At 41.6% G+C, this 25,920-nt stretch overlaps 2 protein-coding genes across 2 annotated transcripts; one reads left to right on the top strand and one right to left on the bottom strand.

Annotated features, from left to right (window-relative positions):
* The first annotated feature begins 220 nt into the window (after positions 1-220).
* Positions 221-10,786, top strand: LOC116333051 (BTB/POZ domain-containing protein KCTD1-like). The gene is made up of 5 exons (XM_039599268.1): positions 221-384; positions 5,462-5,653; positions 6,281-6,425; positions 7,305-7,610; positions 10,338-10,786. Exons 1-5 carry the CDS (start codon positions 305-307, stop codon positions 10,491-10,493), a joined length of 879 nt encoding a protein of 292 aa, XP_039455202.1. The 5' UTR covers positions 221-304; the 3' UTR covers positions 10,494-10,786.
* Positions 10,787-13,917: 3,131 nt separating this feature from the next.
* Positions 13,918-24,442, bottom strand: taf4b (TAF4B RNA polymerase II, TATA box binding protein (TBP)-associated factor). Its single transcript, XM_039599160.1, has 16 exons — positions 24,381-24,442; positions 22,799-23,278; positions 22,484-22,605; positions 22,286-22,390; positions 20,796-20,924; positions 20,242-20,364; positions 19,972-20,061; positions 19,622-19,771; positions 18,823-18,946; positions 18,392-18,473; positions 17,877-18,037; positions 17,624-17,754; positions 17,198-17,323; positions 16,976-17,032; positions 15,320-15,427; positions 13,918-14,322 (listed from the first exon to the last, which is right to left on the bottom strand). The coding sequence occupies exons 2-16, from the start codon at positions 23,268-23,270 to the stop codon at positions 14,197-14,199; spliced, it is 2,106 nt and encodes a 701-aa protein (XP_039455094.1). The 5' UTR covers positions 23,271-23,278; positions 24,381-24,442; the 3' UTR covers positions 13,918-14,196.
* Positions 24,443-25,920: the final 1,478 nt, after the last annotated feature.

Genomic DNA, 25,920 nt, shown 5'->3' with positions numbered 1-25,920 from the left:
GCAACCCTCAACAGCATCGTGGGGGCCGCGGGCTTCAAGCCCTCGACGACGCTTTACGTTACCTCGGAAACGGTCAATGGTCACGCGCAGTCCCACCTCCAGCTCGTGATCCCGTACCTGCGCCGGGTCAGCGAAGCTGCGGATCTGAATCAGCAGCAAAGCACAGAAGCAGAGACGTTGAACACATCGCCTACATCAGCAGCAGCAGCGAGGAGGGAGAGCAACGAGGACGACCCGGGAGCTCCCTCTGCCAAGAAGCGCTGTGTGCGCCCCGGGAAGCGCGCCGAGTCGCCCGTGGAGCCGAATGAGAGAGAGTCGGTGCCTGCCACAGCCACGGAGTCCCGTCTCGCACAGTCCGGTGCCCGGTCCCCTGTGCCCACAGAGGTAACCCGGAACATGTCGATCCGTTTTCATGTGTTGGAGCTTCAAGCCTCCCGTGTTAAACCCGACAGCCAGTCAGTCGGTACCGATGTGACGCCCATCTTTAGGAGGAGGTAGCCTGTCCTTTAGTAAGAGCGCAATAAAATATTAAACTAGTTGGTGTTTAGGCTGGGCTGTAATCTATGAACAACTTTATTTTAACTGCTTTATTAGTGGGTTAAAGTCAAATTAAAATCAACAGACGCTCAGGAAAAGCACACCTGCCTCAAAACTGTATTTGAGTAAGCTACTTTAGTAAGCACTCTGACTTTATTTCTCTTCACTGGCAATTACGACGTTATGTCTTTAAGAAGTAGATCAGTATCAGGGTGATTGGCTCCTTGTTGCAGGGACATTTGGGATCAGATCAGCCTAATAAATACATAAATAAATAAAGATGTTGCAAACTTTTAAAAAAAGAAATAAATACAGATGCCTAACCATTACACCCTTCATTTACAAAGCAGTTCATCACTTCTGTGCTATTTTCACGTGTTTCTTGAACATCTTGAACATGACATAAAATATCTGTAATCATGTAGTTTACTTCAGTTGTGCCACGTAGTGTGAAAATCGATGCACATAAAGACCTACAAACACTAATCTGGAAGCCTAATTAAGCCTTCAGTTCTTCAGATCTAGGTTGTAATTGGATACCAAAACATTACAATTGTGCTCAGTTTTTCAGTGAAATAATGAAAGTAGAATATTAAAGTACGCTAAGCTTAAAGGACTATACCAGAGTTTGTGCACCCTTTATTCTGGATTACAAACATATAAAACCATTTCCACAACAGCAGCTCTAGTGCTTGGAACGAGGGAAAATAATTACTTTGTAGTCACAAATGTTTATCACTGAGGGCTGCACAGAAATATGTACATGTATTTGTTTGTTTTTAAATCAGTAGTAAGCGGGTAAAAAAAGATCTGATTGTATATTTTTATATTTTTGTTACATAAGTTGCTCTGATGTAAACATAATACAGAATTACAGAATCTCACCCTGTAGGAAACTGTGTTGTCCATGTGGGCCAATCATGTGAGGAGAAGCAGTGATTTGTCTTTGGGAGTGTCCCTCTGTTGCCAAGGGTAACTATACCTGCTGATGAATTTATCCACCATGCATTGGTGCCATAGCTGCAGGGTGCAGACTGCTTGTTCGGCAGTCACAACACGCACACACACACACACACACACACACACACACACACACACACACACACACACACACACACACACACACACACACACACACACACACAAGGATTGTATAGATGTGATAATCTGTACTTGCTATACATCGTGTGAGTGCCGTGTCTCAGCTGTCTGTTTGTTTGGCCTTTTTGGTGCTTACTCTGATAGTTATTCATATGTAATTTGATGTACATTTACATACAAGCAAAGCATTAAACAAAATGTTAAAATGATGAATAAGACAGTTGAACTGTTTACACTCTGTGAGGTTGAAAAATTAAGGCAAGGGAGATGAGCCAGGAATGTGAAAGTTCAGAGTCACAGCAGAAATCCTACCCTCATCTATGGCCACAAGATATGATGAGCTTCCCCAAAATGATCTTTGGGCTCACCTTTAATGGCCGGTCGTTCAGGGGCAGCTCAGAGTAGAGAGACTCGTCCTCCACATTAAAAACTACCAGCTGAGGTGGTTTGGGGATTTGACTGAGATGCCTCTTGGATGCCATCTAGATGAGGTATTTCCCGTATGTTCTTCTGTAAGGAGACCCTGGGAAAGACCCAGAACAGGCCAGAGAAGAGTTTTTCTACTGTCTGGCTTGGAAACACCTCAGTGTCCCCTTCAGAGAGCTGGAAGCACTGGCAGGAAGGTCTGCTTATCTCTGCTTAAACTGCTGCTTACACTCTGGCGCTGCTTTTTTCTTTAGCAGTACTGGTTGTTGATTACTTAGTAAGCTAATCCCTTACATATTCATCTGTTGCCCTTATTATAGAATTGTTCCATATTATCATAATATATAAACTGACACAGTGCTACAGCTTATGTAGCCAGTAACAGCAAGTGCTCAGGGCATATCCTCACTGCAGACGATTCACATTTATTTAGTGTTCAGTGTAGTTGAACTGACATGAACACAGTCATTTAGAGCAGAACAGGTTTGAAAAGAGCAGTTGGAACAGAATTAAAGGAAACGGTGGATCAGTCTAGAGGAGCAGAGTGAAAGCCCAGAGGACGTGTGTTCCCAGCCTGTCAGGCACTGGCCTCCTACCAGGCTGCCAATTGTTTCTTTCAGAGCTTAATGATTTGTTTTGTGCCAGACACCTGGCACTATAACGTAGCCTACAAGGCAATCAGGAATAGCTCCGTATCTGTGAGGCTGACAGGATGTCCTTGTGTTTCTTTGCTTCCTGTCAGGCTCCTGGCTTTACCTGACAGTCCCAAGCCTGCCTGGCAGGAACTGTTCTAAGTAATCAGCTCTTCTGTAAAACTGTTCAGATCAGGTTTACCAGCCTGCTTGCAGGTTTTTATACAAACATCGGTGAAACCCAGTTTAGCTTCAAGCACAAAACATCCTTCAGGAGCTGCAGATAGATGCATTTATTATGGAGCATAACTTCACATCAAGGAGAAGAACATGACAACACGCAGAGATTTCTCTAGTTTAACCTGTATCAAAGTTTCTTAGACTCCCTCCTGACATGCTGTGAGCGCTTCACTCGCTGGCTGCTTACCGGTTTGAATTCATCTTTACAAATAGTTTAACACCAATGCAAAAATACCTATAATATTTCTATTATAGAAGATGTTATTACAGTTTGTTCTTCATTTGTAAAATATGTCTCTCTGACTTATAAAACTGATCACCATCTTCACATGTTGCTCATGTGAAGATGGTCCAAATCAGGATGGCAACCAATTGCAAGTAACTGCAGCGACCAGCTGTTCACATTAAGGTTGCAGGTGCTGCACTTAGGGTTGCAGAGGTGATTGTGCAGTTCGCCTTGTTGGAAGATACCCGTCTCCAGCTGGTCCAGCTCAGTCTGCAGAGAGAGATTTGGAAATAATTGCTGCATAATTTATAAACACAGATTGCCAACATGTTGCAATCAGTCACATTTACTCTTAATGCAAAACTCGTGGGTGGCGATGAAAATGAGTGTGCTGAAGGGGACAAATCTCCCCTCTTTGCTAGATTTCCCTGCCTCTCCAACAATTTGATTTATCCAAACTGATAGCAGGCCGACTTGTTGCTGTCTTGTTGCTGTGTTGACACCCAAATTCCTTCTGAAGATTGCAACTGACTGCGAGTGGTGACAGACCCGGTCTCTGTCTTCAAAGGCAATGAGAATGATAGTGATACTGCAGTGTGTAGTGTGATTGTTCGTGTTGGGGCAAAGGACACCAGAAAGAAATGAGATCCCCAGTATGGTTAAAACGTCTTGATGCATTCTCAATCATCCAGGAAAGTAAATCTCCAAAAGTTGAATCTGTTCATCTGGACGTAGCGTTTTGTGGGAGAAACGTTTCGTCACTCATCCAGGTGACTTCTTCAGTCTCAACTGACTGCAGGTTTCCCCAAACCTTATAAACAGTACATTTGCATAATGACTGAAACCAGCCCACTGAAGGAACAATGGGCTGGGAGGTCAGTTCCTTAATCATAATTATGCAAATTCTCATGACCATTGATCAACAATCACTGACCAAAACCCACTGATCAAAGAACACTGATCAATGGCCATGGGTACCATTCACAGAGATTTATACATCGGGGAAACCAAACAACCTCTAGCGAAGTGGATGGCACAACACAGAAGAGCAACCTCATCAGGCCAGGACTCTGCAGTTTATTTACACCTACAGGCCAGTGGACACTCTTTCAACGATGAGGATGTACACATCCTGGACAGGGAAGAACGCTGGTTTGAGGGCGGAGTCAAGGAGGCCATTTACGTGAAAAGGGAAAGACCATCTCTGAATCGAGGAGGGGGCCTAAGGGTACATCTGTCACCATCTTACAATGCTGTGATTGCAGCCATTCCCCAACTCTCTGTGAATGGTACTCATGGCCATTGATCAGTGTTCTTTGGTCAGTGGGTTTTGGTCAGTGATTGTTGATCAATGGTCATGGGAATTTGCATAATTATGATTAAGGAACTGACCTCACAGCCCATTGTTCCTTCAGTGGGCTGGTTTCAGTCATTATGCAAATGTACTGTTTATAAGGTTTGGGGAAACCTGCAGTCAGCTGAGACTGAAGAAGTCACTTGGATGAGTGACGAAACGTTTCTCCCACAAAACGCTACGTCCAGATGAACAGATTCAACTTTTGGAGAGATACCCAGTATGTTGAACTTTGCAATATAAGTCATTGATTAATGGAAATTCAGTGGCAGCACGGTGGCACGGTGGTTAGCTCTGTTGCCGCACAGCAAGAAGGTCCTGAGTTCAATTCCACCATCAGGCCGGGGTCTTTCTGTGTGGAGTTTGCATGTTCTCCCCGTGTTTGCGTGGGTTCTCTCCAGGTACTCCGGCTTCCTCCCACCGTCCAAAGACATGCAGTTTGAGGGGATAGGTTAATTGGATAATCCAAATTGCCACTAGGTGTAAATGTGTGAGTGAATGTGAGTGCGAATGGTTGTCTGTCCCTGTGTGTTGGCCCTGCGACAGACTGGCGACCTGTCCAGGGCGTACCCCGCCTCTCACCCCATGACAGCTGGGATCCAGCGCCCCCCGCGACCCTGAAAAGGATAAGGGGAAGCGAATGGATGGATAGATGGACAGTGCATACATACTTGTGTCTGTGCTTTTTGGTCTCTCCCAGCTCTGAGGAGAAATAGCTGCCTTCTGCTACATGCATCACCAAATGTATTGTGATCCCGACTGTGTTAAATTGTTGTTTAAAAACACACACAGCAGTTCCATGACTTGGTGATAATTATGTTCCAATGTATTAACTTTAAAGATAACCTATGTCCATGGATGTGGAGATATTCATGGTTATATTTTATCTTGTTTTCATATACTGGCACCTTCATCACTACAGCGTGTATTTGTGTCCCAGGACAGACGTCGCAGCGGCAGCTGCAGCAGCATGTCGAGTCAGAAGCTGGCTTCTTGGTCTCCAATGTCTCCCCTGTGCACCACGGGAATCCCGGCACCAGCTCAGCTCACCAAAACCAACGCACCAGTCCACATTGATGTAGGAGGACACATGTACACCAGCAGCCTGCCCACACTCACCAGGTACCCCGAGTCAAGGTGAGGCACACATCCAAGTTTTTAAAATGCATTCCCCCCATTAAAATACACAGAATGGCTGGTGGACGTATGAGTAAACCTAACACTGTAATCCACCTCAACACCTCAATATCAAAAGCTCTTAATCAACAAATTAGTTCAACATTACTGATTATTCTTGAATTATCAAATTTAAATGCAAATTGATTATTTTTCCCTATGATTCAGGAAACCGAATTTTAGTATATTAAGTTGGTGTTACTGGGTTCTCTGCATAGCAAAATATAGAAAGAGTTTGCTTTTCAGTTATCTGTTCAGAAAGTTTAAATCTGTGAATAGTTTAAGAGGCAGAGGTAATATACTTCCTGCTTCTTGGGAAAAAGGTGGTCGGCTGTCCACAAATGAATGAAAATGTGGGAATCCAGATATCTCAGCTCGTCAAACAGGAAAGATTTGATTAAAATAAGCCTCATAATCTCTATCACTGTACACTGTTACAATAAACCTGATCATCTTTGAACCTAGTTTTTAAAATTAGCTTAGCATTTACCATTCAGTGAGCTAGGAAATGATTTAGCTGCAACATGTACATTTTAGTTTACCCATAGACGCTGAGTGTAGAAACCTGTGTCCTTCTCTTTGGGGCAGAATCGGGCGTCTGTTCGACGGCACAGAGCCCATCGTGTTGGACAGTCTGAAGCAGCACTACTTCATCGATCGGGATGGGGACATGTTCCGCTACATACTCAACTTCCTGCGAACCTCCAAGCTCCTCCTGCCTGATGACTTCAAAGTGAGTGCCTGATCAGGTACTTCCACAGTTCACCGCTGCTGCGTGACGTAAAGCAGGAAAACAAATGTCAAAAGAAAGACTTTAACCCCTGTCATAGTCTCGTGACACACAGTACCTGAGACTTCTTTGAGTGACTCTATTGTCCTTTTCTGTATTTTCTGTCATATTCTCTCAAACATAGAGCCATAACAAATAAAAAAGTGTAAATAAATGAGTATTTTTGGCAGTTGTTCCATTACTCTTGGAAGGCAACATGTTATGGCAGCAAAATAACCCAAAACTGATTAATGCATGGAAACAAAAGGATTTATAGTAACAGTGGCTTAATATTTGCATCAGGGAAATTACCTGTTATCAACATTGTGTGACTTCAGGCGAGAATGAGGTAGCAAGTCAGAGCCAAAGACACATTCATTCTCTTCATTAATTCTTCATCACAATTATGACAACCCAAACAGAAAACTGCCTGCAGCCAGTGTGTGTAAACTTTTTCATTGGCTTGTAGGAGCTTTCAAATGAATCAGAAGGTTTTGTATGTGATTTGTTTAAAGAATAAATGAAAATGAGCGTCTTCCTTCCTCTGAGAGGAACTCGACTAAAACCTTTCCATTAGTGTGTTAGCAGCAGAGCAGCTGCTACCAAGGTTTTAGTACACCATTAGTACTGAAGTACTGAACGAGCCTTTTATATGTGTTAATGCATTTATTAAACTTTGTTTTTGGCAAGAAAATGTGGAGTTTTTTGCATTTTTTGGGGTGGGTGTTGTGTACTCATCTGCATGTGTGCATATTTGTGTGCACTGTGTGTGTTCTTTTGGCCTGTATAAGACTGCACTTATGCTTCTGAGCGTGCTTTCTTGTTTCTGCTGTGTGTTTGCAGGAGTACTCCCTGCTCTACGAAGAGGCTACTTTCTTCCAGCTGGCACCTCTAAAGACCGAGCTGGAGCGCTGGAGGGCTGAGCAAGAGCGCCGGGACGTTTCTCGAGACTGTGAGTGTGTTGTGGTCCACGTGACGCCGGAGCTCGGTGAGAGGATCAGTGTGAGTGCCTCCCGGGCATTGATGGAGGAGATTTTCCCTGAGGTGACTGATATCGTCTACAGTTCTATGAACGCCAGCTGGAACCAGGACCCCACACACGTGCTCCGCTTCCCGCTCAACGGCTACTGTCACCTCACCTCAGTTCAGGTACATAACATCCTCTGAGCCACACTGGTTTATATTCTCTCAACACGTCAGATGCTGGAGTGAGACCATTAAGTGCTTTTAAAAAGGACAGCTATATTGAAATACACATGTAGCCACTTTGTTGGGTTCACCTGCTTGTTAATACAAACCTCTAATCAGAAAATCACATCAACTCAAAGCATTTAGGTATGTAGACACAGTCAAGACAGCCTGCAGGAGTTCACAGAGTGTCAGAACGTGGCGTGGTTGTTGGTGGCAGACGGGCTGCTCAGAGTGTTCCAGAAACTGCTTATCTACTGCGATTTTCCAACCATGGTTTACATGGAACGGTTGGAAAAGTCAGTCCAGTTCTTTGAGCCAAAATGCCTTGTTAATGCCAGAGGTTTGACGAGAATGACCGCAGCTGACAGGAAGAAAACAGGGACTCAAATAACAGCTTGTTACAACCAAAGTATGCAGGAGAGTATTTCTAAATGCACAACATGTCAGACCTCGAAGCAGATGGGCTACAGGAGCAAGAGCCCACAGCTGCTACTGTCAGCTAAAAACAGGAAACTGGTGGCACAGCTCACCTAATTTAGACAATAGAAGACTGAAAAATCATCGCCTGCTCTGATGAGCCTTGATTTCTGCTGCAATGTCAGATGGAAGGGTCATTGACGTGAACATGAAAGCTTATATTCATCCTGTCATAGGTTGTTTATACACCACAGCGTCTGGGGCGTTGCTTCTGAACATGTCCATCCTTCATAAAGATGGACATGTTACATGGGACCTGGAATTTAGAAGTTCACCGTCCAGCCACCCAGTGTGAGAGAGTCAAGCTAAACAGCACCACTGTGACCGATAGCTGTGTTCAATGCAAAGTCTCAAGCTGCAGTTTAACTAAAGGAGTCAAGATGATATCTAGGACTCTAAAATGTGCCATCGCCTGTTATCTGTCAGCTCCGTCTTTGGCAGGTGCCACCCTTCCACCATCCATCAAAGCCTGATGGGAGATGTGTTTTTATGTGATGTTAGCATACTCTGTGAATGCTGACAGTCGGTTTGTAACAGCGCTGTGTTGAGGCGGGTGACACATTTCATCACATGAAGTTCTGTCTGCCTTTGTCTCCTGGGGGAGATCTCAGTAAGACAGACCAGCAGCACAGAGCAGAAGCCTCCAGAGGGCAGACTGAGATAATGTCACCATGTTCACCTCAGGAGGAAAGGCTCAGAGAGGCGAACTAATGGACTCCTTCTGAAGTATTTGTGTTTCAGGCCAGATAGGCTGATGGGTTTTTCTGAGACAAGATGGAGAGTGACCCTGGGTCCTGGGGCCTCTGGCTTACATATTGTTAGCAACACATTTAAACATAAACACAAAAGAAGTGCAGAGAATAACCGTAAATCAGAAAGACACACAAATTTGGCTGCTTGCTTTCCTTTGATAGTCATACTTACTGTACACAAAAACATCAGTTTTTTGTCAAATACTCTTTCTAAACAAAATGCAATGATTTGACCATTTCATAACAAGTCAGGGGGGAAAAGAACAAAAACAGAGGACAGAAAATACGTTTTTCATGGGAGGTTTATAAAGTATAGTTAGCCATCATGACTGACCTAAAAACAGTTGGATTGAGGTACTATGGTACTATGGTAAAGGCCTAACAATAATAGAGCAAAAACCCTAACAATTGGATGACCCCGTATGAGCAAGCGCTTTGGGACAGTGGGAAGGATGAAGTTCTCTGGAACAGCCACGCTGAGGGAGGGGCGGCCATCTCCAGAAACTGGTTGAGTGTATTGAAGAGAGCCAGACTTTAAAAACAACTAATAATTAAATGCAGTGTTGGTCATAAATGTATAGAGAGTAAATCCAAACTGGGAGTTGGTACTACAGGAAAGAAGGATTTTAAATTCAATTCTGGATTTACCATTGTGTAAAGAATAGTGGCTCCAGCACAGAGCCCTGTGGAACTCCATAATTAACCTTAGTGTGTGAAGGAGACTCCCCATTTACATGAACTAATCTGAGTTTATTAGATATTATTTAAACCCCTGTAGAGCTGTGCTGTTAATACTACTAGTGTGTTCTGATATCTATAGTAAATTACTGTGATTATCATAATTAGGGTTGACGCACTAATTAATAGCTGGACTTCACCCCAGCCCACAGAAAAAGTTTCCTCCACAGGAATGCATCTTTCAGTGGCAGCAAGCATCTATACTCCAGTGGGCTGTTTATCCCTTTTTACCTACTTTTCCACAGAGACTTGATACTTTGATTAAATACTGACTATATGTACAATATCTAACAAACTGCCCAGGGAAATCAGGTCAGATGAGTTGAAGGCAGCTTACACTGCTTCTTAAACCATACTTTATTGCAGAGGCTTTAATTTCAGAGTCTATTTCTAAACTGTTTAAATGCCATTATATAGTGGGGGTGGTTATTATGTGCTCTAGTGCGTAAGTGTAGTATTGATACCAGGGAGTATTTGGTAAAGGTGTGATAAAGTTATTGGTATGCATGATGATGAAAATTAGTGCAGTTTTTAATGCATGCACTTCGCAGGTTCAACTCTTGAGGTGTGGCGAACACCCAGGTGGAAGCGGCATCAAATGCTGAACAAGTCCCACCTTTCTTCAGTATTCCCGACTCCAGCGAGACATTAGAGATTACGTCTAAATGTTTTGTTCTCATTCTTGTGTTGCTGTTATTTGGTTTATGTCTGACTACAGGTGCTGGAACGACTACAGCAAAAAGGTTTCTTCATCACAGGGTCGTGTGGCGGCGGAGTGGATTCCTCCCTGTTTAGTGAATACGTTCTGCGAAGGGAGATCCAAGGCAGACGCCCCCTGATCCTCAAAGCAATAAAACAGGAACTCCTGCATTAAATCCAGAAGACCTGAGTGCACATCTGTTCTGTGCAAGTACGTGGACAGAATTTGTCACATGACACAGACTCTCTCACTCTGCAGCAAAAAAGTGAGTGACCCCAAAGGACGTGCGAAATGTGGTCTAATCCTCAAATACGAAACGTAACGTAGTACCTGAATTAAAAGACAACACAGCCATCCTTTCGCCAATTTATTTCATCACATTGATGCAAGATTCTATATTTTTTCCTTCCTGTGATTCCCAAAATTGTCCATATTAACTTTAAAGTTAGAGATAGTCTATGTCACACTACCAGAGTATAAACAGTTTGGCAAATCCAGCCATTACTGTAAATAAAGATTTTTCAAAAGATACATTTTTTAATAACTTCTTGTGATGAGATAAAAACATGTAAGAGATTTTGTTTAGATTTGTTGGAAATCAAAAACTAGAATCTCGTCTTTAAAGGTATTCAGATCCGTAACTCTGCTTTGTAAATGCACCTTTGGCAGCAGTGACAGCCCCAGGTCTTCCTGTCTGTAGTTCTACACTCACACGTGTGTTACATGTCTGAGAGCTAACCAATGCTCATTTTCTCCTTTAATGCACACATATCTAATCATGAGGCATCACATCAAATCTGTACACAAACATTTGCATTTCAGATGTGAGTCAGTGGCCCACAGATCATCAGAAACCGTTTTCCACAGGCGATGCTGGTTTCTGTGCTTTCAACTTATCCACAGTTGCATTGAACATACAGTGTGTAAATATGAAGCCTTGCCTGCATGAACCTTTACATTGATCTTTAATACTTGCGAAGACCATCAGTTACTTTTACCTGATGCAAGCGTGACAGGTTTATTTTTGGTAAAAAAAAAAAAAAAGAAACATGTAACAAACCGAGCTTTTCAGTTATTTTTTTAAGCCTTAATTTTATTTATGGCATGCAACATTTTTACTGTAGAAGCACAATTTTTCTCCTCATTCTTTGAGAACTTACAAGACTCTACAAAAAAAAAAGAGAAATGAATGTATTTTGTATTTGGTTTTTCAAACGTGTTTTGAGGGACAAGGAATCAATCCCACATGGTATATTCATATGTCATCTTTTGTTCTGCATAATTACTGTAAGATAATTTTATGAATGAAGAACTGAGGCTCTTTAAAAGGCTAAATGCACAAATTTTATTTTGAATTTTAATTCATGAATTTTATTTTGAAAAGGTAAAACTTTGATTCTTCATTTGTAAGTGGCATTGTGCACTTTGGACAGTTCAGCCATTTGGAAAATGTGCTTGTCTGACATTAAGAGGACAGATCGACCTCATATTCATGTAAAAAACGGAACAAATGTTGAACAGAAAACCGCCCACCACTGTGGAGATGCGGTTAACCAACACGAGTAGCCATCAATCAGATCACAACAAGAAAACAAAGGAGCACATTTTTCAAAATGCTGAACTAATCATGTAAAATTATTAGGAAAACTGGCTTGATGCTGCTTTTTGTCACTTTCATGATGACGCTGCAGTACACAGAGGCTTTACGTCAAACAATTACAACAATTATGTAAGAAACCACAAAATGCTTGAGAGGAGCTGATTCAATAAAAGACATTTGCCACATTACCACAGATACATGTTACTCTGTTACCTGCTGTGCTTTTAACTGTAACAGTGTCTGATGTTGGGATGTTTAGGTTCAAGTTCAGCTAAACCAGAGTTAACTGAACCCAACACTGCATGTGAGTGTAAATGACATCCTTAAACATTTGTCCACAGCTATAATCACAGTGTCTCCATAATCGACTGCAGTGTTGATCTGTCACTTAGACTGGAGCTGTGGTCATGGGCACGTAGAGTTTGATGGCCTTCAACTAATATTACTGAGAGAAAAAGTCGAAACAGAACTATAAAAACAAAGCAGTGGGATTTAAATGTGTGTCATTCTTCATTTTCAGACATGTTTATAATCCTACATTTTCTTATTAGTAGCACCATAGAACTGAAATGGAGTAAGAAGTGTCAGAAGGAAAACTATAAAAGAATCGACCTCAACAAGGAAAAGGAGCAAAGAAAACCCTGTTAGGCTGCTGATGGTCAGATGTGAGTCCAGGTTTACGTGAACCAAAGAACATTTTCACATTTCTACTTCGCATAGTGTTCCTCTGTGCTCAACATGTACAAACACCTGAAGGCAATGAACTGGACTCTACAGTGTAACAAACAGCAGGATGGTTTAAGTGCTGGGATCAGCAGCACGTTGCTGCTTGATCCATTAATCCGTCACTGCTTTTGTGACTGAGTTTATGGTCTCCGTCTTTGAAATTTTAAAGACCTATTTATTACACCACTTTGTTCACTTTCTCAGTTATGGTCTCGTTAGCGTCATAATGGAGACGGCAACGGTCAAAGAGCTCGGCTTGAAGTTTCAAAAACAGAACTTTGCGAGCCAGTAGGTGACGCTCGCGTGGTAAAATTCATCTTTTATAGTCTTTTGTTGACTTACTGCGGAGGCTGCAGTTAAATATTGACAAGTCACTAGCTAATGTTTCTGAGTCTAATGGAGATTCGATTCTACATAAACTTGTATTCAGTGACTGAGCATATAAAGTCATTAGGAGAGAGTAAATAGCAGGAAGTCAGAAATTATTTTCCAAGAAAGCTCAGATTTTTGGCATTTGACTTAAGTTTCTGAAGTTTGTAAGACTAGAAATCTCAGGTTTGTGGGCGTTTCCGGCAGGCTGCTGTTTCTTCATACTATCTGAAAACATCTTGCTAAGCTTATTTAAGATTCTTCCCTGGCTGTTGGTGTGGATGCAAGCGACAGGCCAGAACTGCACCGCATCACAGAGTTCAACTACTTTGGCTCAGCATGCTGTGCTTAATTACTTATAGCACTGAGCTATCAGACTGACAGCATCATGCCAACAGCCCATATTACAAATCAAGTCTTACTACACTTACCCTCACATGGGTAATCAAGCAGTCACACAGCTGCTACTCAGGTAAACTCAGGGTTTCCCAGTTTAGCCAAGTTCATGGGCAGGTATCCTGACAGTAGATCGTATATTTTACACACTATGAGAAAAATCATATCATGTTCTCACAACTTGCTTTATTTCCCTTCTTTGCTGCAAGTAAAGAATGTCCTTATCTTAATTTCTTTCCTTAATAAGTGCAAGTAAATATTTAGTTGGGCCGCTTCAAGCTACTGACTCTGGGGTCCAGAGTCAACCTGAGACTCACTTTCTAGAGAACCGATTTAGAGGCTGCGATTTATGTTTTTTGAACAGTGAAACACCTTCATGGCCCTAAAAACTCAGAGGTAAAACTGAAGTTTCCTGGTTAAGCAACAAAACTTCATTTGCAGTACAGCCTTCTGTCGTAGAGGAAAGAATCTGCAGCTGTAGGTAAGAAACAAAGACACAGTGAGATGTGCAATTTCAACATATTTTTAATGGTGGAAAAAACCCAATAATCCAGCAGAAAATCACAGTCACTTTACTTTTTCCACACAGTTCACAGAACACACAGCAATAAACAGCTGTGCTCACATTCACATTGTTTTTTCCAACAGAACAGTCGCCAGCAAAACCAAAACTGACTGCTATGAAAACGCAGCTGAACTCAGTCATGACAAAAACCAAAACACAGAATATCACAAAATGTGGACAAATTATTTTAGATCAACTGCAGGAAGACAACATGAAGCTGATCAAAGCATGGCTTTATAGAGGGTGAGAGAGTGACGCAGAAAGGGTTCCTCCTCCATACACACCAGCAGATCCTTCAGGATCACCCGGGTCACTCTGTGAACACCTGGTCTGGGCAGCACACACACCTGACACACACAGACACAGTTTCTATGTTACCCTCCCTGCATGAAGCTGCTGGTTGTCTTCTGACCGACATAAACATGGTAGGATTTGTATTGAAAACACTCCTGCTCTTCAGTGAAATGCTCGCTTGGCTGCTACAGATTTAATTTAATCTGATCTGTTAAAACAAAGCAGTCCAGAGGTGATGATCCATCAACCAGCAAGAGTATGGAGAGGACATCTCCCTCTTTCAGTTTTATGGTTTTAATTATCATGACATAATAAAAATAATCTCGTGGCAGCTTTTAAAATTTGGTAAATACAGCCTCAGATGAACCTTTGTTGCTGAACTGTAACAGCATTTAGCAAGCAGATCTTCAGAGTTTCTTTCCTGTTAGGAACCTAATGTGTTGTTTTGCCTTTGTAACAAACTACACTAGTCCTTAAATCAGTATAATTTCAAACAGTGTCTAAAATATTTTAAAATGAAGGGGAAAATGGTTCTTCTGGTTACTGAATGACATAACTGATGTGTGATCTGAGCACTAACACATGCTTGATATTGAAAAAGAACATCTGTGCAAAGATGGAGCTCTCGCCATCACTACTCCATGCTTCCTGTCAATGTTTGCTGAACTAGCTGAGGTAAAGTCTGTACAGACGTGAAGGAAGGCCTGCAGCAGCGAGAGGAAACAGAGGCGGCATGCAGTCTTTCCTCTGGGTAATGGAGTTCAAAGGCAGTGTGAGAGTGTGCAGCTAACAGAGCGTCCCCATCTATAAACCTACAGCCTGAAGCGCTGAGATTTAAACACACAAAGAATTAAAGACTCAATGAGCTAAACTAACAGTCTTATACAGGCTAACTGCAGCAGGGTCTAGATTTCCTGTGTCTTCATCAGATGAGGAAGGCAGCAGTTTTACAGAAGCAGGTTAAACATTCACAGATATCAAATGAGAAAAGATGTTTCTGAAGTGATCGATTCAGACCACAAAAGAGAAAAGAAAACTTTGTGCACCCACCGGGCTGTCGGTCTGATCCAGGGGTCTCTTCCTGCGCGGGCCAATGGCAGCCAGAGCAGCGAGGTTGGCCTCTCTCTGCTGCAGCTGAGCTTCCTCTATTTGTTGCAACTGAAAAGAGAAGACAATGAATTTGTAAACAGTTGTGTCATTTTTTACTTATGTTTTCACACAAATTTTCTGTATGCATATGTGCACACACGTTCAGTTTATGTCATGGATTTTCCTGATCCTAATGTAAGGGCACACTATTGTTTGTTTGCGTTTTAAAAAAAATTTACATCCACAAAAGCTGAGTTATATATGCATCGTGTAAGCCAGGGTTTCCAGTCAGAGGCATAATGAGGCAGCTGTAGCTAATCACTGTCCTCTAGGTCGCACATCTACTAACTCATGTTAGTTCAAATCACTGAAATGATCTCTCAGCTGTGTCTGCTGTTGACTCTCAGAGCATTTCAAACGTAAATATATGACAAACATTTATTAATCAAATCCACACCAAGTTTGTTAAGTGCGCGTCACTAAACGCACGATAGTCACCAGTGGGAATCCTTTCAGTCTGTACCTACTCAGACTCTAGCACTTGTGTGTAGGTACAGACTTGGCAAAGTGCTAGCTTGTGTGCAGTGCAGAGGTTGAGTGTGTGTGGGGGTGGGAGAGGTAGGGCATGTAAATGAACAGACTGTGTTGCTGTGGAGAAGCCTCTGGGGGCGTGATGGCTGCGAGCTACTCAGCTACAGCTAAACACGCCATGTGTGGCATTTCCGCCTCCTTAAATAGCCGCAGTGCTACCGCTGCCTTTCATCTTCCTCACACTACTCCGTCTCCTGCCAGCGAGAAACATTACACACACCATCGTATCATTAAATGAACAATTAGCATGAAAAGTAGCAGGGACTTCAAGAGTTTGACTTTCTGACGCTGAAAAATGAAGCCAGCGCCAAAATACAAACTGCCATTCCCCCAATGACCCAGATTTCCAGCAGCCTGGTACGTGAATGATTCTGAGCTGCATCTCTCCTTCACTACAAACTGAACGGACTAAATTTGATCAAGGCTTCAGAGTTATTATTAGAGGTGCGGCTACTTCGACTGACACGTGGCTGCTCGAGTCTTCTAGACTTTATCTCAGTGATAATGCACTTCTGTGGGATGGCCACTGTTAAAAATCTAAGGAACAACAGGTCATCTTGGCCACTCTTATTCGTGTTACTTTGCCCGTCATTCCCTTTCAGCTGATCTGTATTCAGCCCACATGTAGCATTGTTGAGTTAAGGTTTACAATCCCTCCCTCTGTGAAGTCAAAGCGCTACACAAACAGACAGTCTGTGGATGATGTGTACTAACCAAGCGCAGCAGTGTTACCTGACAACTTTCTGATCATTTTAAGTTGACTTTTATCTGAAAAGTTGTAACGTTTGGCTAAAAAAAAAAAAAACAATCAAGCCTTTAAATTTGGACTTATAGTGGCAATGTTCATCTGTTATATACATGCATGTTCTTCCTTCACAGTTACAACCTGTAGTCAGAACAACTGTTTCTGTTTCTCAGAGCAGATTCTAGTAAACAGAGTGCTCACAAACACCAACGTAAACAGGGGCAGCCTGAGACCCAAAAATGACTCCTGTAGAGATTTTAGAGAAGGAAACACATACACACCTCTTTGGCTTTTTGCTTGAGCTGCTGATACTCTGGATCTTCAGTGTGTGAGCGACTCTGTGATCACAACCAGACATGTAATCCAGGATTTAATGCACAAACAAAATATTCTGAGTAGAGATACATTTAATCTAAAAACATTAATCATGGTAGAGTTTTTTTTAATAGCATTTCAAACCTAGATAAAAATGTAACCAACAGTTTTATTCTGGCTTCACCTACTCTGGCAAAACGCAGCACTCTCTCCCTCTCCTCCTCATCTCTCTTCTTCTTCTGCAAGGTCTCAATTGCCTCGAGGAAGCGAAGCTGAGAACGAACATCACCGACTTGGGTGTGCCACGAGTTCTGCTGTTGAAAGACAAGTTTAACACAAAGGGACCACATGTTGTATCAGTTTGCCACAGGTTTAGGATTCTTTGAAAGCCATGTCTCCATATAAAGTATATGATAATGCTTCAACATAATATCTTGTTAACAATATCTTAAAAAGTGCCAAGCACCAGGAATGCCACAGTAAATCAGATGAACATTAGCTCCTTAGCGCGCTCAGCTGGGCTTTTTCAGCTGAGTGGCTGCTGCACGTATTAACACCTCGTAGTGTTAATCCTTGGATCTTAAGTTATTCATGCCTCTGTTTTACATCTGTACCTTCAGGGTTGTCTTGCGGTGCTCTGCCATTACAGTGAGTTTCTCCAACAGCCCACGAAGAAACTCCTGAGTAGCATGAGAAACCAAAGCAACCACCTCTGGACCAACATCAGTTACTCCCAGAGCCTGTCCTAACAGAGGGCACACGACAATATGACATCACATCCTGGAAGTCTCATAAAGACTTGTCTGAGACGGTGTCTGTAATAAACACGAGATAATAAAAGCTTGTGTCTCAGTGTGGATCCTGTACCTGTGTGAAGGATTCTGCTGAGCACCGGCTGAGTCGACAGGAACAGCTGATCCTGACACGACTGCACCACAGCGCCAACCGTGCTGGTCAAGATCTGTGCGTTCTCCTCTCTCAGGTTGACTCCAGCCATGGAGGTGACATCATTAATATCATCATCTTCTCTGGGACACAACACACGTTTGTGCTGAGGATGTTTGTGATTAAATGTAGCTGCTGCAGTTAAACTACTGTTTAATATTCTATCAACATGCAACATTAGGTAACTGTAACTCTAAGATGTTACACAGCCACCTGCCACAGATGAAAACACCCCCTCTGTGTGATGGCAGATTGTACATATGAAGGGGACGAGCTGTGTGAACCAGCACAGCTCCACTCTGAAGGAGAAAATAAACAGCTGGGCTGTTTTTCATACACTTTGTTTCATGACTGCCATAGTCCACCCCACAGTGCACTTATTCTAACCACCACAAAATTCCTATTAAAGTCTCAAATGTGTGAACTTTACATCTTACTTGTAAGATCCTGAACTGTCTTTGAATGCAAATTTGGTAGAATTAGGTGGCTCACGAGCGAAGGGCTGCTTCACTGAAAAACCTATAAAACAGCAAAATGCAAAAAGAGTGAGAGTAGCATGCCAGGGTCGTGCAAGAGTCTCGGTGTCATATGATCTGTACATGTAATTACACTACACCTTTAAATTTCTAAAGCCTAAAACACACATTTAGGTCTCCTGAAACAGTGCGAGGACACACTGAAGCATCCAGACTGTGTGTACAATTATTTAAACAAACACAAAACAACAACTTTGAATCAACCACCCTCACAATGAAATAAACAATAACTAGAGGAACAAAAATGAGTTGACTGGTCAGTTCTGTGTTAAAGCTCGCCTTAACTTGACTCCAAGATTCAGGCTCCAAATCTAAATTTTAACAAAGTTTACCTGAGAAGGTTTTTCCTGAGTATCCCACTATGTGCCTGCTGGTGGGTTTCTTAGATATGCAACTTCTGGGCTGGATTAATGTTGTTAGGCCAGGTCTCAGAGCCACTCCTCGAGTCTGGAAAACCTGCATTTTAAAAAAGGTAATCATTAGTCATCATTTCATCCTAAATCAAACACTATAATCATTATAAAAATGACTCCAGCTGTAAGTTTCTATGCCATCTAAATATCTCATACACATTTGTATTAATACAATAAAAAAGGCTCTTAGTATTTACTATAATTTCAAATGTCTTACTTCAGGTTGCATCATGTTAAGTTCTTCAGTGTAATCAAGTAATTGGAGAACATGTACACACACGTACACACACACACACACACACACACACACACACACACACACACACACACAGCAATAATCTCATTAATGTTAATCCACTTTTACAGCAAAGTGAAAAGCTGTGGGATGCTTAATGTAACATGAGGATGTTCCTAACAAGAAATACTTTTACTTTGTCAATAAATTTCATACCGTCCTGCAAACAGAAGACGACCAAAATCAAGTCCATATTTTTAATGCATTTAAAACACAATTTCTTTTTTTGTTAAACTGTGAACCTCCATGGATGTTGCAAATCAGAACAAAGTACCAATACAACCGTGCCGCTCAGCCACGCCTTTAATCACGTCAACATCCATGAATGAGATCACCACAGATCAGATATGGTTTATGGTACAATTAATGTCAAATTCACCCCCCTCCCCCCACCCACCCCCATAAAATATTGCATCTGGTTACCTGCTGCCTGTTCTGGAGGGTTTTTCCTATCTCAGTGTTGGACTGCTTTATGCTGGAAGACGTTGTTGTGGGGGGGCGTGTGGAAGCTGAAGCTTTTTGGATGAATAACTGGGGGTCTGCAGTGAGGCAACGCACCGCAGGAAGACTTTTCTGATAGCAATGAGGAAAAAGACCAGTAGAAACAGAAATGTCATCAGCTAAATATGTAACAGCTATGACCAGTATGATTCATATCCTTTCAGCAAAGTGTAACGCATCCTACACAAATGCAAAAAAGTTTATTTTTAAATCAGTTACAGACATCTGGAGACTCAAGGTATTGAGAAGCAACATGTTTTACTTCTCAATACCTTGAGAAAAGGCACCAAGCAGGGTTGTGGAGTCGACTTCAACGTGTCATAGAGCTGCTCTGTAAACGCTTCTGCTTCCAGTTTTCCTTCCTGCAGGTTTAAAAAATAAAAATACATCAATAAATGAATTAAATAAGCTGGTAATTTAATAATGGACTTCATGATAGACATTAATAGACATATTTAAAACTACAAATGTGCAGCACAAGAACAACAAGAATACAACAACTTATTAACTCAAGAGAAATAAAGTGTCTTCCAGAGATGTACCAGCAGACTCCTGACCAGTCCTTGGACATTGTTAGCCATGTTCACAGATCTGGAGTCACTGGAGGCCAGCTTGATCAGCGTTACCAAGAAGTTCTTGCACTTCTTCACACTTTCCAGCGTCTCCTGTTGGTGAAATATTTAGTAGTCACATTTCATCTATCCACTGTTATCAGACTACTCTAAAAACTCTGACTGCTTTTTGTTGTGTTTTTCTGAGAGGAAATGCCTCATATGGATTTCTCATAGACATCTGTAAGCACTGCCCTGCCATCCTACCTCAAACAGACTCTGTCAGGGAGAGCCAGTCAGAACAAAGCTGGTTTAAAGAGGAAGAACTAAGTGGCTACACCAGTATAAGATAAACAAAGATTAGTCTGAACTGGGAATTGTGCGAGAAGATTTCCTCTTTGACAATACAATAAATCCATACTTGGATTTTATAAACAGTATCAGTAAAAATAAATAAATAAATAAATAAAAACTCATTTTATCGTTTCTTGCTGAGCCGAGTCAAACTGAGGGTGCAGGTGGGAGCTGGGCCTGGTCGGACTCACCTTGCTAAACGTGGGTGCTGATTCCTTTTTAACTTCCACGCCTGCTGCCTGAGTGCCAGCATGGCTGCCTCGCTCAGACACAACGTTCACGGTCTGGACTAGAGCTGGTTTGGAGGCAACACCAATGACCTGAACACAAAGTCACCAAAAACTAAAACCAGGAACAGCAAAGATGAGCACCAACATCACAGCAGCAGGAGCCTCTCTGGTGTTTGTTGCTTCTTATTTTTTTATGTTTCATTGGTGAGCTCGGCTTTTACTCAACTAGTGCCATGTCAAACATATGTACTCAACTTTCCAGCACTGTTTTTATTATTTAGAACTGGAATAATCCGCATGCAGTCATAATTAACAATGCTCCTGAATACATAAATGCTTTCAGGACCAGATGTGCAGCTCGTTTCTGCAGTTGTAAAATTTTACAAGTATCAAAAGTGAATGAAGTCTAGAGGCGCAGCCATGGTTCAAGAGCTAAATTAGCTATAAATTAACAGTCACATAGCATTATATTGAATTCAAACAACTCTGTTTAATCCTTTCCATTAACTGTGACTTACTGGCCAAGCCCATCAAAGCAATCCCAGTTTAACCTTTTACAGTTAATCATTTCGACAAAGTTATAACATGACAAAGATACAATTAAAACAATAAAATGTATAGTTGTCAACATAAGAACTGGCACAAAGATCAATTAGGTGGATAAGCTGGACTTTGATATGATCGCATCCTTACTGCTGGTGCAGTGGCACAAATGACTAACTTAAAAAAAGCATCGAGTAGAGCTACATGTATCACACCTCGTCACGGATGCTGGCTAACTTACATGTAGATCACTTTATTCTTCACTTCTATTTATGAGAAATTTTACAGTAATACTGATTCTACTTAGATTATATAAAAATTTTTAACTTTAAAGAGACGCGATTATTCTACCACACAGGCTACAGGAGGTTACGTTATATTAACCAGAGCAATAAGGAAGGAATGAATAGGATTTGTTGGAGTGCTACATAACATAAAGAAGCCTGTATTATTACAAACTATTATAACAATATATTTTTGTGAGGGAGTTTAATCACAGAAAAGAATGAATTGGTTTCAAGTCTGTGTGCGTTAGTAAGATTTTTTTTTTTTTTTAAATGTGTAATTTTATTATTTCAATGGTGGAGCCACAAAACGTTGCTGCTTTGCTATCGCCAACAGGGATCCTGTCAAACTAGAACTTCCCATCATTATTCTGTTTTCATTATTGATTAAAGATAAGTATTGTTATTAACACGAAGTTCAAGCACCGTCACCAAATTACATTTTTTATACTTCAAATGAAAACAAATGCGTCCATCAGTCGTGTAATTATTGCATAGATTTATGTTCTTTGTATAATACCTAAAAGAAAAAACTAATTTTAACTGGCAGAGGTGCACACAGTTATACACTGCATAACATGCTGTCAGTGACTGTAAGCTGCAAACAAACTCCTGTAATTTTACCACAGCAGTCTTCTGGACTGGTGCTGCTTGCTGAAAACTGGAACTAGGCATCATCTTGATCACTGTTACATTCTCATTCCTTTTACTTTCAGCTCCTGCAGACACCTGAATAGCAGACATGCAGCTGACATCACAATATCAATAACACATCTGTCATTATTATATAAAATAGAAAAGCAGCAGCGCACAGTCACCCACCTGCGGTGCAAGTATCCTGGTGGGTTGACCACAGATAAGTCTTTGTCCCTGCTGAGCCTGAGCCAAGGCCTGCTGAGACACTAGCATCAGCTGCCCACTGTCACTGCGGATCAGCATCATACCTGCCATAAATGTAGCCCAAACACTTACTACTACAATAAACTGATGAATTATCCTTGCAGGTGACACTTCTAACTAAAGTGTTTAATAGCAAATCATAGACAGCACATGTCAAACAAGGTTTTGGAATATAATAAAAGAGGGTCTGTAATGGGATTACTGTGTAGACTGCAGTGAGTGGGTTGTGCAGCTCACCTGGAGGTATCTGGATATTGGCTGGGAGATGTGAGGTGGCCGCCTGTGGCAGTCGAGGAGTGACTGGTTGTGCAGTTGCTGATCTGGGAACAGTTATCAACACCGTCCTTCCTGTGGTCGTAACCTGTTTCACGGAGGCCACCTGGTTCTGAGGCTGTTTAGTTATCTGTTGGTTACCTGCACTCACTCCTCCTGCATTTGCAACCACCATAACAGAAGGAGGTGAGGTGCGAGGCCCTGACACTGTCACTGCAGACGGTGTAGGCTGCCCACTGGGGATGACTTTAGGTGGGGCTGAGACACAGTCACTCTGTGAGATGCTTGCAGCAGTGGGTGGAGGCTGAACAGCAGTGACAGGACCATGTTTGGCAGCGACTTGTAGTATCCTGACTTGAACAGAAGAGTCTCCAACCCCGGTTGCTGCCTGGAGTTCCAACTTGTTAGCTTCAGTAACCACGTTATTTGTGGCCATAACTGCAGCTGAATGAAGGAAGGGTTCAGCTTCAAAGCAAAAACATCGTTAAATACAACAAAGGAGTTTACTGCTTTTCAAAAACATCATGGTTTGCTAGACTGAGTGTCACCTTCATCATGCCAAAGTGTGTCTAATATCTCAACCTGTTCGCAAACACCTTCTCTCCACATGGAGTAGCTAAAGTTTTATGTATTTGCAAACAAATATGAAACTGTCCAAGGCTCGTGTTAACCACAGATCTTATCTGAGACAGCCAATCAAAACCCCCACTCGAAAAAACAATTAACACTAAAAGGAGGACACCGGAAGTGCAAAAGTACTCGTTTATGCCAGGTTTTAAGACATTTCTGTGGATTTCTATTTCAGCTGGATCTGACCCATGTATGCTTCGGAAAATTAAAACTCCTTAGGCCTGAATTCAAGATAATTTGGCCAGTTTTGGTGAAAGCTTTCTGAATCCAATCAAGCGAAACTGGGAGTCAACCGGTGAAAATGGCGGCTGTGGCAAAATTTAGATGCTAATAATTACAAGACGATTTTATCATTTTCAGCTATGATAAATTTAAGACAGCTACTTGTATTAAAGTTTCATTTTTAAAATGAATGTGTGAGAAAAGTCACCCCTCCTACTCGAGGCGCATCAGGAGCGTATTTACAGTCGGAGCTTCCGAGTGAAAACCCCGTTTTCCTGCCAGACTCGCACACAGGTTAGCTATGCTAAAGGTTTTAGGGGGGGGGGGGGGGGTATTTGGTCCTACATGTTTCCCTATCCAAGTCACAGGCATGACTAAATACTTTACCAAAAACTGTTACCTGTGTGCTAAATCTCCCACACACCGAGGTTCAGTCACATCATCACATAAACCAAAGTGTCCAATTCCATTTCTCGAGTGTCCTGCAGCTTCTAGATGCATCCTTGTTCCGACACACCTGAATCAAATGAATGGCTTCTTACCAGGCTGTTGCCAAACTTGGTTTCATGCTAAAGAGGTAAACTAACCATTTGATTAATGCTGTGTTGGAGTAAGGATGCATCTAAAAGCTGCAGGACAGCAGCTCTGAGGACTGGAGTTGGACACCCGTGACGTAAACTGAGCACGAGCTCACCTGTGGGAGCTACGAGAACGATGTGACATCCACGGGCTGCAGCTAAGATGACCCAGTCTGAACTTTATTTATAAATCACAGTTATTTATTATCGATCTATTCTGAATTTCACTTGAAAGGTAAAATAAATGTACTCTTTGGTGTGTTGTATGTGTAGCTGTTGGCTAAGGTTGATTAAAGAGAACTTCTTGTACTTTTCCTTGGTTTCTGTTATATGCAGATTTAGTGGCCGTGCAGTATTTAGAGCACTTGCCCTCCTTCTCCATAAGAGAAAGAGGTAACAGGCCGATCTTCTAAATTTTACCCCCAAAATATGATTTTAAAGTATTACTTCATAAACCCACTGAATCTTCTCTGGAAGCTACCTTTACCCTTACAGTATAAAGTGCATCAATGCAACTAAAGATGTGATTTGGCAGTATTTGAATAAAACTGAAATGGATTCAGCAGACCTCAGAGATCTAGATGTTATGTATGGTTGTAGTAACTCACTGATGTCACTGGGTGAGAATATGGATTGTCATTTTCACAGGTGGTAGTTTCAGGTTCAAACAAAGAAACAAAATTAATCCACTAATTTGTTCAGAAACTTCAACACATACCAACCCGTCTGAAAGCAGCTGGCTTCGTTTTGTCCTCAGGTGAGTGTTTGGAAAGGCCCAAGACTGGGGGTCACAAAACCTTGATTATATGTCCCTAAACTTTCCCTTTGGTTTGCTCCAGGAGCTCTTTAGCAGGTCATTAAGCTCCTCTTACTTTTACACATCGTAACGAGAAGACAACTAGAAAAAGGTGAATATTGTTAACGTCTAAATAAACATCCACTCACAGTAAACTAAAAACATTTAGTTTTATAAGATAAATAATTGTAAGTGGTTAACAGTTCTGATTAAGGTTTTATTTCCAACATTCCTCCTCTGTCCGTTCACCATCCGTAAACTGTCACTTAAACATTACTCTGTAAGCATTAACATTAATCACTCAGACTATTAAAATATAGGTTAAGCATCATAAATATAATTAAAATCACCCCCAGCTGCAACATTAAAGACTCAGTAATTATGATTGAATATGACATATATGATTCTCCATAATGAGTACATATGAGTAAATACATACATTGTCTATTTTAAAAAGTGTTTAAACATGTAGAAATTCAGATGTTATTTTCGAGCAGTCATACCAAGTTATTGCACGTTGACATATAAAATAAAATGACGATTGCTTCATATTTGAATAAGAATCTGAAAGGATTTTTGAGTCTATCGCATTAATTGCTTTGTACGGGAAAATGTAGTGGAACAAAGCTAATTTGTTTTAAATCTACATTTGCACTTTTCCAATTAAGTGTCTTTTGTTCTTGCTCTGCATCACCCGGCCCTAATTCACAACACATAATAGCCCTAACACACGCATAACCAAGGAGCTGCCATTCACCGAGACGAGCAGCTACTGGGATAGCAAATTAGTCACTTAGCGCCACCTGCTGGACACATGTTTGACACGCAGGGTGTAGCTTTGCATCTGTGGAGCAAAATAA

This window comes from Oreochromis aureus, linkage group 15 (genome assembly GCF_013358895.1).
Source record: "Oreochromis aureus strain Israel breed Guangdong linkage group 15, ZZ_aureus, whole genome shotgun sequence".
NCBI lineage: Eukaryota > Metazoa > Chordata > Actinopteri > Cichliformes > Cichlidae > Oreochromis > Oreochromis aureus.
This window is presented reverse-complemented; position numbering and strand designations above follow the sequence as displayed.